Below are 15,772 nucleotides of genomic sequence, written 5' to 3' on the forward strand. Positions count from 1 at the left end.
TGTCCCTTTGACTGGTACACTTTTCTCTTTATTCCTATTTATCTGTCTCTTCATTGACTAATGTAGCTCATCATTTTCAAATAAAAGGTGGAAGTAAGGAGGGGAAAACAATAGCAAGACCTTTTCGAAGGTGGTTTGTGTTTTGTACTACAAATGCAAGTAGATTTAAAATTAAAACCCTTTTGGTGGACAAAGTTCTTATTTAGGAAATGCTAAAAATCCTAGCTGTAGATTGGTAACTCATCTTTCCCTGGAATTCTAGAAATAAGTGGGCTCAAATTAACAGCAACATCAGGTATTTTATCTCAGTTTCATCCTTTTTAAGAGGCAACCTGAAAAGCTTTACTAACTCCAATGCGGTCACTTTAAATCCTACCAACCTGTTCCTTCTCATCTCACCCTTGAGAAAACAGAAGCGAAAGCAGAGAAGACAGCCGCGGTTCTGAAATGCTGTTTTAAACATGGACAAAGGGCTTTGTTTGGCCATCAAGGCATAAAGAGAAAAGAATAAATCCTGCTCCTTCTCCCACGCTTCCTCCAAGCAAAGCACTCGCACCAAAGCCCACTAATTAACAGTTCACAAAGACCCAAGGACAAGGCAAGGCTGCTTGACAACAGGGCTGGGATGAAGTTTTGCCCCCATTGGCTCAGCTCTGGCTCTGGGAACAATCTCTTCAGTCCAGCCTCGGTGGGCACCCCAGCCCAGGCCTGGAGCAGTGGCATCAGATGACCACGCTGACAATCACGCTCTGGCCGTGCGGCGCGATCCTGCGGGGCCAAGCCAGCAACAGCTTGCGCAGCTCCTCTCGGAAGCTGTCGTGCAGCCAGGCGTAGATGAAGGGGTTGTAGCAGACCGAGCTCATGGCGAGCCAGTGGCAGAGCAGCTGCACTAACCCGAAGGCGTAGGGGTCAATGGCGCGGGGGTCGAGGTCCCGCAGCAGGTTGAAGACATGCAGGGGCAGCCAGCAGATGGCGAACACCACCACCACCACCACCAGGAGGCAGAAAGTGCGGCGGCGCCGCGCGCGGCGCCAGTCGGCCTGGCTCTGGGTCACGCAGCCCGGCACCACGCGATTTCGGAGCTTCACCGAGACTCGGACATAAGACAGAAGGATGACCAGCAGGGGAAGCAGGTAGGTGACGAGCAGCAGCCCCCAAGCGTAGAGCTGGCGCTGGCGTTCCTGGGACCCCCAGAACTCCTCGCACAGGCGCACGCGGTGCGGCTTGAGCTCCACGTGATAAGTGTGCAGGGCGGCGGGCAGCGCCAGCACCGCGGACAGCGCCCAGATGACCAGCACGGCGTAGGCGCTCAGGCGCAGCGAGATGCGCCGGCGCAGCGGGTGCACCAGCACGACGTAGCGGTCCACCGCGATGGTGGTGAGAGTGAACACCGACACGTAGACGGTGACGGGCTGCAGGAAGAAGACCAGGTGGCACAGGCCCCCGCCGAACACCCAGCCGCGTGGCTCGAAGGCGTAGGCCAGTGTGAGTGGCACGCAGGCAGCGCACATGAGCACGTCGGACAAGGCCAGGTTGCCGATTAGGAAGTTGGTCACGTTGTGCAGCCGACGCACCCGCGCGATCACCAGCACCAGCAGGCAGTTGCCCACCAGCCCCACGACCACCACGATGCTGTAGAGCAGCACGATCAGCCCCTTCAGCTGATGCACCAGCTGCAGGCTCTGGAACGGCGTGACGGCCTGAGCGCCTGCGTCAGCCACTGACCCGTTGCCCAGTGAGGCGTCTGCACTCTGGTTAGCCGGAGCTGAGGCTGCCAGTGGCAGCCCAGAAAATAAGTCAGGGGCCAGGGGGTCCTGAGTCGGCTGTGAGGCCATGGCCACCTGTCCAAAGAGAATCAAATCAAAGTCCATCACTCCCCATTCTCAACAGGTCCCCTCCTACACCAACAGACACCCCCCCCCCATACCCAAATCCTCCCTTTGAAATAATTGGCCAAAATAAATAACAACAATTAAAAGTATTGTCATTCCGCCTCTGCAAAAATAAATCTATGCGTAGTTATACATGCATGCACAGGTTATTTAAACGCATTCTAGCCAATTTAGAGCCCTCGCAGTTCACGCAGGCTAGATCCAGAGCACGGTCCTACCTGGTGAGTGCGGCTTGGCAGGCGGGAAAGCGCTCCAGGGAGGGAGGTGTAGAATCCCCGCTGTCCCCTGGAGGTCCTCCGGCCAACCACTGCGGTTGGTGCAGACTTCTTGTTTCTCCGCGGGAGCTGAACGGATTCTGGAGTTGCCAGTGGACTCGCAGCTTGGAGGGGGACTGGGAGCGCCTCCCCCTGCCCCGCCCCCCTCCAGAACATCCTTGTGTGGGAAACGGGGGCGGAGCGCGCACTACCAGACTCGGCGCTTAAACTGCTAGGGAGAAGGGCGCGTGCGAGAAGGATGGAAACAGAAAAGGAGGGAGGGGTCGACAAACCTGGGCGAAAGAGAATCTCGACTGCGCCGGAGGAGAGCCCCGCTGCGGAGAAGGGTGGGGTGGACGAGGGGAGAGCAGGGAATGAGCCGTCTCTCGGGACGACCTGGTTTGGTGTCAGTGAGCAAGGAGCGAAGGAGGAAGTGGGGTGGTGGTTGGGGTACACCACGGGATGTGGGGGAGAGATGAGGGGCCCGTCCTGCGTAGGGTCCTGCGTAGGGTCCAGGTTGAGGATGAGAGTAGCCTAGGGGGTTCCGAAAGGGGTTTACACACTCTAGAGCCTGGAGCTCGCGGCAGACCTTCGGGCCCTCCCCGAGCCCCTCGCCTACGCTGCGGCTCCGGCCAAGCCAAAGACATGGTTCAGCACCACGGACAGCTCCCGCGGGCCCCTGAGGCTGGGAGCGTGCCTGCCTAGGAGGGAAGGGAGCCTGTCCCCTTTCTGGGACAGATGCGTTCGGGAAAGGGACCAGCCCGAACTGCCATCTCTGAGAACAGTAGGGTGGAGTGAAGGCCGATGAGCTGGGGTCTCTGGGCATTGGAGGGTGGTGACTTGTGCTCCTGCTGTGAGTCACCCCCTGTAGTGCCAATGCCAAGAAGAGGCCTTTTTTTTACCTCTCTAGGCCAAAAACACAGTCCTCATGCTAGTTACAGCGCACAGGCACACTTCAGAACCTGGGCCCACTGCTCCCCTACTCACCCTTCTCCGCTCTTGCTTTCTCAGCCTTTATGTCTTGTCCTTTATCTGCCTGGCTCTCCCAGTACAGAATGTAAGTTTCTGGACTAGGACCCTACCCTCTCCCTCCTTATATGAACACCCCCAGGACTCCTCACCTTATTTTAGAAGTAAATATATATATATTTAGGAGTAGTGTGTGTGTGTGTGTGCTACTAATTGAAGGATTTACACTAGGATAACAAAAGTAACAGACACTTGGGAAACCTTTAGTGGTATTAAGTTGTCATTAAAATGCAAACTAACCTGGACCAAGATGGGGGTGGGGTGGGGAAGGAGGTTTTGTAAACTCTCTCCTGTGGGCAAAAAAGGGGCCATGTACTGAACCTGACAGGTTCAGGGGAGGCCTGCATGGTGGGCCCTACAAACTCATAGACTGAAAGTAACCACATAGGATCATCTGAACATAAAAATTCCCAACTAAAAGTGGATTACAGCAGGTAGCTACATCCTAGGCCTGTAGCTTCCTTGACAAGTCAAGCTTTATTTTAAATAGGCCCCTCTCTTGTCTTTTTGCATCTAAGATAATATAGCTTTGGAACATCAGAGTAATCTCCTTTTCCAGACCCCTCAGGTCACAAGCACAGCACCAGAGCTGTTGACCACAGAGCCCTTCTCACTGCCCCCAACCCACCTTGAATACCATCTCTCTGTGCTGTAAACGTTCATTGCTAACTGTCCTACATTCACCTATATAAAGAAGTATGTGTCTTTCAGTTTGACTTTGTATCCAATCCCAGAGATTTCCCTACTTTGCTCCCCCCCCCAATCTACCACCAATGGGTTTCTTGTAGCCTTCCTCCCATCTCCTCCTTTATTCTAATGTATCAAATAAGCTGCAAGACTGCCACTCTCTGGAGCATTTTCTCAGTCTGTTGAGGTTTTGCTTCTGGGCAATTGTCGTCAGTTTGGCTCAAACAAACTCATAAAAATCTCTACAGGTTTAGACGTTTCATCCCCTCACATCTTCTTTCCTTTTCCCGGAGGGCGGAGCGTCCTTGCCCCTCTCCGGTTAGCCCTCGCACTTCACTTTCCAGGTGCAGACATCACTGTTAGGACAGAAAGAAGTCAACTTAGTCCACCCCGCACATTCCAGACTTTCCCTCACGCACGAGGAAAACTCAACCCTGGAACAAAAGCAATCAATTTTATGTACCTGTAACTATTCTAAACTATTACAACCTGGGTTGTAATTAATTCAGTTAAGCACCCCCTCAAAAAAAAAATAGCTTCCAAAGATGTAAGAAATAAAGCAACACCTCCCACCACGGTCTCTCGCTCGGCACCCGTGCCATCTGGGCAGCGGAACTCTGTGTTTCATGGGGCTGGCCTGTGCGCTGTAGAATGTTCAGCAGCATCCTTGGCCTCTACTCTCTAGAAGCCAGGAGTACACATACCCAATGTGGCCACCAACAATGTTTTTTAAAATTGCCAAATATCCCCCTAGGGATGGGAGTGGAGAACAGAATTACCCCTGGTTGAGAACCTTACACCAATTCAGCTTAAAATCCACAAAGTCCTGCTTGAAGGCGCCACCAGCCTTCAGAATCAGCTCTCTTCAGACGTCTGAACACCAGCACAGCATTTCAAAAGCTTTGCGTTTCTGAGACTGTCCACTCATCGCATCCTGAAAGAGCAACAGGACAAATGGGGAAAGCGTGACATTGAAGAAAACCCTAAGATAAGTCCAAGTTGATTGCCAAACATAAGAGGTCCTTGGTCCCAGAGACCAAAGCCCAAATAAGGAATAGCATACAGGTTTGGGGCTGTGTAGCAGCTGTACCACTACTAAACGTGAGTGTTGGGCAAATTCCTTATACTGGAAGAACTCCAGTTTTGGAAAACATAAGAAATTCATAAAGAGTACCCTTCTCTGGAGGATGTGAAGAAGATGCAGGATGTGTGAAGGAACTGCTCCCAGCCGGCACATAGTAATGGTGGCTACTTGGATAATAACCCTTTGTCCTGCCTGACTCATGTCGCCGCCTCTGGTCAAGAAGGTTTCTGGGGTGCAATTCACAACCTTTCCCCTTGACTATTCCTCCAGAAAATCATCTTTGTGGAGAGAAAAATTTGCTGTATTTCAGTCTAAATGCTTTTCTTCATTTTATTATTGTTTACCAGACATGCAGAGCCCGGGGTGAGATAATGTAAAAAGAATCAAGGACCAACAACAACACCATTGTCTGGAAATTTGCACTCTAGTGGGTTAGACTTTAACCATTAGAGGGAAGTCTACAAGAATCCCTAGGATATATGACCATAATAAATGCTACTACCACCACCTGCTATGAAAGGGAGGCATTATCAATCACTGGGAAATGGACTAATTGCCTTACTTAGTACATTAGCATTGTTTACCCTTATCCATCACACTTACTTTAATTCACAAGAGGCAAAAATGTTCGTAATATTTTTTTTACTCAACCACATCAACATGGTTCGTGTAAAACATACACATCAATCTAGGGCCTGTTGTGAATCCCCACTGGTGTTCAGGGGGCAGGAAATGAATGAAAAGGGAGTGCTCATTATGTCTTCCTAATCATCAGAATGTCCTACGGGCTGAAGCTTTGTGGCAGGAATCCATTCCTTCCCTTTCCCTAGCTGCTGCTGTGTCATTTCTTCCCAGGGGAGGGCTCGCGGTGATCATTGCATCCGGTCAGGCCATGGGGTGGAGTAACTGCCCAGCACTACTCCTTCCTCCTCCCTTCTGATGGTTTAATTTAATTTGGATATACATGCCTTTAATAACACCCCAAGCGGTCCATGAGTGATGCTGACAGTGTGGCTCATTTTTGATGGGACTATCCAAGGCTGAGGGGAGACCCAGGCTGGCTGAGTGGCTACCCCTCCCATCCCCAACATTCTAGTGCAGATTTAGGACCTGGTCTTGGCTTTTATGTAGCGTCTCTCACCACAAGCAGTCTCATTACATACATCCCTGGCCCTAACTGCACTGCTGAGGACCCAGCCAGGTCACCTTCTCTGGTGACATTCTGTATTAAGGATAAATAAATAAACCCAGAAAACACTAAGAGACACAAGTCTTGACCAATGTACTCAATTCAAGATCTCAGCACATTCTACTTTTAAACATTTGATGGGACTCTTATCAATACTCAGACATTAGCAGCACAGGTAGCATATTTCAGCTTAGTCTATTAGAAGTAGAAAAGATGATTGATAGATAGATAGATAGATAGATAGATAGATAGATAGATAGATGATAGACCAAAATAAGACACTTAAAAGCCATTTCTATTACATTCTGTTCTGAAGCGGGCAATTTGCTTTCCTATTTTTGCTTCCAATCCTGCCTCATTATCAACTAGAAATGGCTTTTATGGATGGTAAAAATCATCTTGCATTTGCATCACAGCATTTAGTGGTGAAAGGCTATTTGTAGGTACATTTTGACGGGAACTTGACCTTGTAGAAGCCCCTCATTTGGGTTTCCATTGATATATGCCTCCTGACAAAACACAGTGCGGAGCCCAAACCACAGCTCTTTCTGTCCACCTCTGAATTATTGTCTAGACACACCTAAGTTCATTCTGGTGTTACTACCTCATGAGATAGGGCCCTTACCTGCTTTTCATTTTTAACAAAATGCAAAACTGGAATGATTCTTGTGGTGTTTTTCCGGTGATTTACACATATGTGTATACACACACGACATTCAGGGATGGCAGTTTGGCAGTTCATATGTCTAGGAAGGTGCGTCATCCCTGTGTTTTCTCTTGGCAGGTGGGTCTCTGTCACCAGGGAAAGAGCCCTGTCTTTCATCCTTGAAGATGACATGAGGCCGTGTCTCTGCAAAGGGCAACACTGAATCTATCTACCCTTCACCCCCTGTGGGTCACAGACCACCTTCATCAGCATCAATTCTGATGCTTACTAAAAAATGCAGATTGATGGACCACAAGACAGACCTATTAAATCAGAATTGCTGACACCGAGACCTGAGAAAACGAAAATGTCACAAACACTGTGGGTTACTCGATGCATACTCAAGTGTGAGTACCATACCACTGTCCTACAGTCTGCCACCAGGTGGTGAAGCTATGGAACCCTGGCTCCCTACTTCCCCGCCATAATGGAGATGCCAGCCAGAAGGCACAAAGCAGCCACCAAACCCAGCCTTGCCTCCTGCCAGAGGAGCCCGACATTGGACTTCAGCTCTTCCTGTCTCCTTACATGACAAATATGGAGAGAAAATTGTATGGTAGGAGCTCAGTGCTTTCTCTACAGTCTACCTTTTTCAAGTTATTTTTAATGGCATAAATAGCACATGAACCCATTCTCGTGTTTTATAGACACGAAACAGAGAAGCCTCAAGTCCCCTTTGACCTCCAGCCTCAATCTCAGTCCCTCCCTCAGAGGTTACTTGTCCTTTGCCTTTGTGTTTACATACAGACGTCTGACCCCATCAAAAGAAGTAATATGGATGAACACTTAGGTTGTTTGCAACTTTTTGCTCTTATAGACCTTACCATAATAAAGATGTTCCAGATGTTGGTCACAGAGTACAGACCCCCAGCTGTAAGATGACAACTTCTAGAGGATCTAAAGACAGCATTGTGATTGTGAATAATACTGTAGTACATACTTGAAAGTTGCTAAGAGTGTAGATCTAAAATGTTCTCACCACAATAAAAATAATAAATGGTCATTATGTGCTACGATGGAGGTGTTATGTTGGGAATCATTTTGCAGGATACAAGTACATCAAATCAACACATCATATACCTTACACTTAAACACTATGTCAGTTATATCTCAATAAATCAGGAGAATTAGATTCCATATGTTGTGCCAATATTTGAATCAAGACTGAAGCATATACCCTGGCCGGTTGGCTCAGTGGTAGAGCGTCGGCCTGGCATGCAGAAGTCCTCGGTTCGATTCCCGGCCAGGGCACACAGGAGAAGCGCCCATCTGCTTCTCCACCCCTCCCCCTCTCCTTCCTCTCTGTCTCTCTCTTCCCCTCCCGCAGCCAAGGCTCCATTGGAGCAAAGATGGCCCGGGCGCTGGGGATGGCTCCTTGGCCTCTGCCCCAGGCGCTAGAGTGGCTCTGGTTGCGACAGAGCGATGCCCTGGAGGGGCAGAGCATCACCCCCTGGTGGGCAGAGCATCGTCCCCTGGTGGGCGTGCCGGGTGGATCCCGGTCGGGCACATGCGGAAGTCTGTCTACTGCCTCCCCGTTTCCAGCTTCAGAAAAATACAAAAAAAAAAAAAAAAGAGTGAAGCATATATATTATTAGTGGTGATGTTTTCCAGCTGACTACAACCTTCTCATACTGCTCAAGAGTCATTTATTTTGTAAAAACTCAGCATTCCAATTCAGAAAAATAAAAATAAAATAAATATATTTCCACGTGCCCCCTTGGGGAGGATTTCTCAGGAATCCATTCAGCAAAGGGAAATTTCTAGGTTGCAAGATTTGACCCAATTCGCACTTCAGGGGACTCTCTTTGCTGAATGAATTGTCACCTCATCGTATGAGTTCTTTTAATGGTCAGGTGAGTGTGGGAGGGAACATTGCTTTTGAATCAAACAGCATTTTTCGTGGCTATTGGGAATGGCCACCACATCCTCCCCAACTTGGTCTTCCCTGAATGTTCCCGTTCCTCCCGGTGAGCACACTTGTCCAGAGCTCCCACAGTCATATCCAACTGCCACTGTCCTCACAGAGCTCACTGCCAACTGGGGCCTCATCGAGGCGTCAGGGAAAGATGAGTTCTCCCAGGGTGTAGGAGGGACGGTGGCCCGCCCAGAAGAACCTGTATAAAGTGTGTGCATCCGCCAAGGACACTGCTTTGCCCCTGGAGAGGGACCTCTGTTGCAATTTTAAAATGAGGTGCCCACCGGCGACTTCACTTAAGATCATAATTTCATGGCTAACAAAATGTCCAGGGCCAAAATCGAAGCCACCAGCCCCTGGATCAGGTGGAGTCTCTAGGAAAGCTGAGACCGCCACCAGCCAGGGGCTTGTCGGAGTGAGCAGGGATGAAGAAGAGAGGACAGCTTGCAGAGATCTAAGGGGAGCCACTAATGTCCCCAGGTCTGAGAACTAGGACACTTGGTACAAATTTCCACACTGACAGTCACCATCCCGGTCACCCAGAGCACGCTCTATCTAACTCAGGATCTCTGTCTTATCTGCAAAACCGATGAAGGGAGGCAAACCAGACAGCTCTGACAGTCTCCACAAGCTCTAATAGTTCAGGAGTTCAAGGCTGTGATCCTCAGGGAGTCAACTATCTTCACATCTGGACAATGTCATCTTTCCAACGCCTAGATGACAGCACTCCCCTGCACACCCGTGCATGACACCGCTTGTCTGCACACTCCTGGGTGACATTATCTGCCCACACACTGGCATGACACCTCTTGTCTCCTTAATAAAAGGCGGCCCACTTCCTCTCTGGTGCACCTGGACATCCATTACAACCTCACAGGAGTTTTTTCTCTCCTTCTGACATACACGGAGGAGATAACCTCAGGCCATTGGAGCCGCACTTTGCTAAGGGAAGCGCCCTGGAGGGAAATGCACTGCTCACAAATATTAGGGGACATTTCAAACTGACTATGAAGCAATAAAAAAAAAAAGAAGTGTTTGATTTTTTTATTAAACAAGAACATCAGAAAAGCAAATGGTAAATCAAAGAAAGTTGTTCGATCATGCAAATGAGATGCAAAACCAACTCATTTCATTGGTGGAAACGCACTGTATACAAGGCTGAGAGTACTGGATGGAGCATCTGCCAGGTCCCTGATCCCCTCATTACTGTGAGCTGTGTAGTTTGGTCCACGTGTACTCTTTGTCACCGGTCAGCTTTCGAGCTCCGATCACTGGGAGGACAGTTAGCCTGTGTAATTGTTGGCAGGCTTAAGAGTTTAGAAAGTTGTGTTTTGTTCGATTCCCATGCTTCACCAGATTCAATCAAAACAATTACTCATTCTCACCCTTCAGGCCTTTTCCGGCCCCCGTGAAGACTACGGTTCGATCAGGCTTCCTCATTCGATAGTAAAAATAAAAAAATGGTATTCGTCTGTTTACTGTTCCTCCAGCTACTCTCCTTTCATATCACAAATTTCAAAAACATAATTAAAAGGTGCAGTGGGGTTTCTTTTGTGACATCAAGCCCACAAAATCAAACACAGCTAGAGAGCATCTTGAGATGTTTCTTAGGCAAGAGTCTTTATTAACAAACAAACAAAAAACAACAACAAGAAACACAGGACTCAAGGCCGTCAGGTGTTTTCTAGAAAATTTCCGGTCGTAAATAAAATGTTTAAGCAGCTGACAATCCTGGGGAAAAACATTAGGCTTGAGACTGTCTTGCTTTCACGTGTTCATTGTATTTCCTCAACTCCGTGTAGTGGTCTACCAAAGAGTGGGCTTACACATTTTAGGGGCTTGCTACTCAAAGTTTGGTCCGCGGTTGGCAGCCTTGGCCTCATGTGGGAGTGGGTTAGAAATTAGACTGTCAGGCCCCTCCCCAGACCTCCTGAATCGGGGCAGGTGCATTTTAATAAGGTCCCAGGTGATTGGTCCACCCATTCTAGTGTGAGAAGTGTCATGCTGAAACCATCTGGCCTTCGATTGGGTGCTCGGAATCACAGCCTTCATTCCCCGCCAGAGCAGACACACCAAGATTATTTAGGAAACAACGTGTGGAGCTCAGGCCAAAGTCAAGCCCCGAATAGACCTGAAACTATTTAGAATTCACCCCAATCTAACGCTGGTCTTTCCTATAGAAGAGTTTCAGCCCACACCAGATTCCAGACAGCATTCTGTTCACCTAGTATCTCCCTATTCCTGCTCCCATCAGTACAGGTGTGTGTGTGTGTGTGTGTGTGAGTGAGAGTGTGAGTGTGTGTGTGTGAGTGTGAGTGTGTATGTGTGAGTTGTGTGAGAGTGTGAGAGAGTGTGTGTGTGTGAGTGTGTGTGTGTGGTGAGTGTGTGTGTGAGTGAGTGTGTGAGTGTGTAAGTGTGAGTGTGTGTGTGTGTGTTTGTGTGAGTGTGTTAGTGTGTGTGCGTGTGTGTTAGTGTGTGTGAGAGTGTTGTAAGGGTGTGAGTGTGTGTGAGTGTGTTTGAGTGTGTGAGTGTGAGTGTGTGAGTGTCAGTGTGTGTGAATGTGTGTGTGAGTGTGTGTGATTGTGTGTATGAGTGTGTGTGTTAGTGTGTGTGAGTTGTGTGTGTGAGTGTGTGTGTGAGTGTGTGTGAGTGTGTGTGTTAGTGTGTGTGAGTGTGTAAGTTTGTGTGTGAGTGTGTGTGAGTGTGTGAGTGTGTGTGTGAACTGCCGGTGGTAATTCAGCCTACTCCTCCATTTATGGTCATTAGCATCCTCTCTGAGCTAGGCCTCTCTCTTGTAGATGTTTCTTTTTTTCTCCCTTACCTCCTGTTTTAGGCACTCACTCTAATAACTTCATCTGTATCCTCGGAGCTGCGTGTTTCTTCTTGAGACAACGTAGTGTGGCTTTGAGGACAGCTTAATTCACATCGATGTGAATCTGTCACACATCAGTTCTGGAATCGTGGTTTCGTTCAGCACTATGCCTATGGCGTCGATGCATCTTGCAACACGTATTTCCAGTTCACTGCTTGTAACCGATGCTTTGCCATCCAGAGGCGACAGGACAGCCTATGATGAAGGTGACATTTCAAATCCACGTGGGAAGGATGGCTCAGAGAGATAGCACCCCTCCCTCCTAGTACAAGAGGAGCTGTCACATCTGAATCCAGGGTATAGGAGAACACAAAGCAGGACTAGAAAAACAACATGAAGACAGAGTGCCTCTTACGCCCAGATGTGTCCCTTGGATTCACGTGGCCATGGAGGGGAGCCCTGGGCGTCCTCAGCACTGAGACTCAGCCCTACTGTTCTACACGGACCCAGTCATTTCAGGCTGAAACCCCTTTGTCGTAAGCAGCCTTGATCCTTTCAGTTCGGGGAAAAGGGTGTCTCAGTCCAGGATCACAACGCCACTGGTGGCTGGCTCCATTTCCCCAAGCCAGGCTGCTGTGCATTCCGTCCGGGGCAGCCAGGGGCTTCCTTGGGTGCCTGGGGGAGATGGACAAGCATGGAGATGGATGGAGGGCAGAGGGGATTTTTGCAGATGAGGAGACCAAGGCCAGGCTCAATGGTGGGTCAAGGTCACCTGCTCTTCAGTGGCACAGCGAGACCATGGGTCCCGCGCTCAGGAACTCACCCTCTGCTTTCCCCCTCAGCGTGGAGGTGTTCTTGTGACACTGACGGCCACCTGGAAGAGTAATAGACTCCAGCTGGTGTCCCAGACCTTTATCACACACCTCTCCTATTCTTTCGAAATACAAAGCCCCAGGGGTTGTGCACACAATAATAAAAATCGAGAAAAGCACCACAGGCAGAGGCCTCTTGGACATTCCGAAGTAATGCCTTTGCCTGCACTGCGCCCACCCAGTGAGGAAGGACTTCCTCCATCACGCCTGTCTTTCAAAATCCTGTTTACTTTCCAAAACCAAGAAACAAGGAGACTGCACTGCCCCCTCCCTCTTCCTAATTCCTCCAGTGCCTGTGGCCTCCACTACCCTGGGGTCTGGCTCTACCTTGCATTTAGTGCTTTCTCTTTATCCTGGGTTGGTTTGTTTGGCTAATTGCCCCTGCGAGAGGAGCCAAGCATAGGCACTCACTGCTCTGTTCCCCACAGCATTCTGTAAGTTCTGGCTCCAGTGGATTTGACAGCTTCCAGAATTCACAGACGCAGTCATGAGTGAGAGTGTGCCCATTAAGACAGGACGTCAGTGCCAGCTGGCCGGGAGGAGACAAGAGGAAAGAGTTTTCCCTGCAGACGGTGCAAGACAGTCTTGTGTCTGCTTTATAAATGCGATCTTTGCCTTTTCCCTTTGGTTGTTTGAAGGCAGAGCATTGATTTTACAGGTGAAAGAACCGATTTGTATGATGTCTGTTCACCTTCTGCCTTTGCACTCAGAACAGCCCATGGGCCGAAGCTGACACCCCTGGGGAGGAGTCTGCCTCGGAGCAGAGAGTGGGTGGGCTCTGGGTCCCCTGAGACAGGGAGGGCGAGCCAGGCTCTGAGAGCAGGACGGGCCTGCGGCTGGGGCATCCCCGCGGGTTCAGCGGCTCCCTCCCTGCCAGCCCAGGAGTCTTGGGACAGGGTCTAGCAGCGCTAATGCCTCACAGCCTCTGAATTAATTCTGAGTGTCTGCATTTCCTGCCGCATAGGCCTCTGGCCTGCCCTGGTTAATTATTTCTGTGCCCCAGCGAGGTCTGGCGTCCACAGCAGTCCCCCCTAAGCTCAGTCATTCAACAGCCATCCAGGCCTGGGCGGAGTCCTGCGCCAGAACCCAGGAGCAGGGGTGGGGGAAACGGGGGGGGGGGGGGTGGGGGGGTGGGAAGTGGTCTCACTGCCACCCTTCAAGTTCAAGTCTCATGGGAGACATGAGGCGGGCCTGGGAGAAGGATGACTAAGGAGACAGGTTACACTTGGGAATAAGCTTGTAGCAGTCAAAACACAAATTCAGGGGCACTGAGGGTGTTGGATGGGCACCCAGAGGTGGTGGCCCAGAAGGCTTTGTGGTGGGGGTTGGGGGGAGAGGCCTTTTAAAGCCACTGCCTGTGAAGGTCTGTGGTGGGAGCAGCATGCCAGGGGCTAAGGACATGGGCTCAGACGTCCTAACCCTTCCTGGCTGTGTGATGCTGGGTGAGTCACCTACCTCTCTGAGCCTGTTTCCTCTTCTGTATAATCAGGCTCGTAACAGCCCTCCCTTTCTGGTGCTCCTGTGAGCTTTTCATGATGCTCCCAGCATCCCTTGCCTGGCTCCCACCTCACAGCAGCCTTGAGAAGTAGGTGAGATTGTTATGCCCATTTCACAGAATTGGAAGCTGAGGCTCAGAGAAATTGGGTGATTTCCTGAAGATCCTATGGCTGAAGGGGCAGAGCCTGGCTGCATGCCCGGGTCCACCAGCCTCCTGGCCCCTCTCCTCCTCGTGAGAGCACCAGACATCAGGGTGTTGGGTGCTTCTAAGAACACCAAGAAGCCTCTGAGCTCACAAAGCAGCTCCCCAGCACAAAGAGAGTGACCCGTTTAATTCCTTCCTAAAATAGGGAGGGGACTGCTCCCATGCTGTACCTGCCGCTTGGGGTTCAGAGTATGTATTACGGAACCAGATGGCTGGGCTTGGATCTAGTCTCCACCACTAATGGAGTGTGTGACGGCGGGCCGTGGCCTGCATTTCCCTATCTCGAAAACAGACAAAGTAGTTTTTCTACCTGCCTCATAAGAATGGATGGCTAAAGCGCGCAGACTAGCTCCTGGCACGGAGGGAGCTCTCAGGAGACGTGAGCTGTGAATATCCACATGTTACAGACGAAGAACCCGAGTGCCAGAGGGCCAGAGGCGGGGAGCCCGGCTTCTGGGATTCCTCCCATCCTCCCTTAAGAGCCCTGCCCATCTGCTGGACACCAAACCGACCAGCTTCAGCCTCTCAGTCCCCGTTCAGCCGCCGGCCTAAAGGACCAGCCACCTCTGTCTAACTCATTCCGTGCATAATTTCTCCAGCCATCCTGGGATTCTCTGTAAAAGGTTAAATAGATGTATTTCATTTTTTCTTTTTCCTTTTTTTTTTTTTTATTTCTTGACATCTTGTCACTTTTTAGCAGGCAATCAAGAATTTAAGCCTCCAGGGTAAAGAGCAATGCAATTATGACAGAGATTGAATCAGTATTTAAAGGCTAATTTTGCCCTCAGCAAAACAACAACATGAAATAAGCAGGTGGAGAGCACATGCGGATTTGATGCTACGACGGGAAATGCTTTCAAGTTCAAGTGCAAACCCTGTCTGGAAACATAATATGTTTTCCTTTTCTGCAGTTTAATAAAAATCTAATTAAGTCACAGAATTCGCCATGGAGACCTCCAGTGAAGGCGAGTGTGATTTAACAAATAGGGAAATGCACGGGAGTGGTGGGCGCGCACACAGCTTCAAACCATCAATACCTGCCGTTGCTAGGATTTACATACAGCTGGCAGCAGGCACGCTCTACGCATTTTAGAACTATTGGCAAACTGTGTAAAAGTGCCCAGTGCTTCCTGAGCAATTTTAAACCACCAATAGTACAAGCTTTCATTTTCAAGTGATGTCAGATCTCCAGTCTTTTCTTCCCATTCGAAGATAAGGGCTTGGAATACAAGGATGGAGTCCGATGTCTAGTTTTGCCAGGTGTGGACAGAGGATCTTCTCCCAGGTAAGTGACAAGTTTCCTGGAAAAGGTGTGGGGGGGTGGGAGGGTAACCTGGTTGCAAGCCCAGCCTGAACTCACAGTCAGGGGTAGTTAGTAAGAAAATGGACACATGTATAGACAATGTTAGTGATGATGGTGATAGTGATGGTGATGGTGATGGTGGTGATGGTGGTGATGGTGATGGTGATGGTGATGGTGATGGTGGTGATGGTGATGGTGATGGTGATGATGGTGATGGTGATGATGGTGATGGTGATGGTGATGATAATGGTGATGATGGTGGTGGTGGTGGTGGTGGTGATGGTGATGATGATGGTGGTGATGGTGATGGTGATGGTGATGGTGATG

The 15,772-nt window shown here is 49.7% G+C and overlaps 1 protein-coding gene across 1 annotated transcript; it reads right to left on the minus strand.

The window, feature by feature from the left end:
- Nucleotides 1-722: 722 nt before the first annotated feature.
- On the minus strand, nucleotides 723-2,210 carry PRLHR (prolactin releasing hormone receptor). The gene is made up of 2 exons (XM_066240181.1): nucleotides 2,111-2,210; nucleotides 723-1,841 (listed from the first exon to the last, which is right to left on the minus strand). Exon 2 carries the CDS (start codon nucleotides 1,833-1,835, stop codon nucleotides 723-725), a length of 1,113 nt encoding a protein of 370 aa, XP_066096278.1. The 5' UTR covers nucleotides 1,836-1,841; nucleotides 2,111-2,210.
- Between the last annotated feature and the right edge of the window lie 13,562 nt (nucleotides 2,211-15,772).

Source organism: Saccopteryx bilineata, chromosome 7, assembly GCF_036850765.1.
Source record: "Saccopteryx bilineata isolate mSacBil1 chromosome 7, mSacBil1_pri_phased_curated, whole genome shotgun sequence".
In the NCBI taxonomy this organism is placed as follows: Eukaryota; Metazoa; Chordata; class Mammalia; order Chiroptera; family Emballonuridae; genus Saccopteryx; species Saccopteryx bilineata.

Coding starts and splice junctions, on each gene's coding strand:
- PRLHR (XM_066240181.1), bottom strand. CDS start 1,835: ATGGCCTCACAGCCGACTCAGGACCCCCTGGCCCCTGACTTATTTTCT.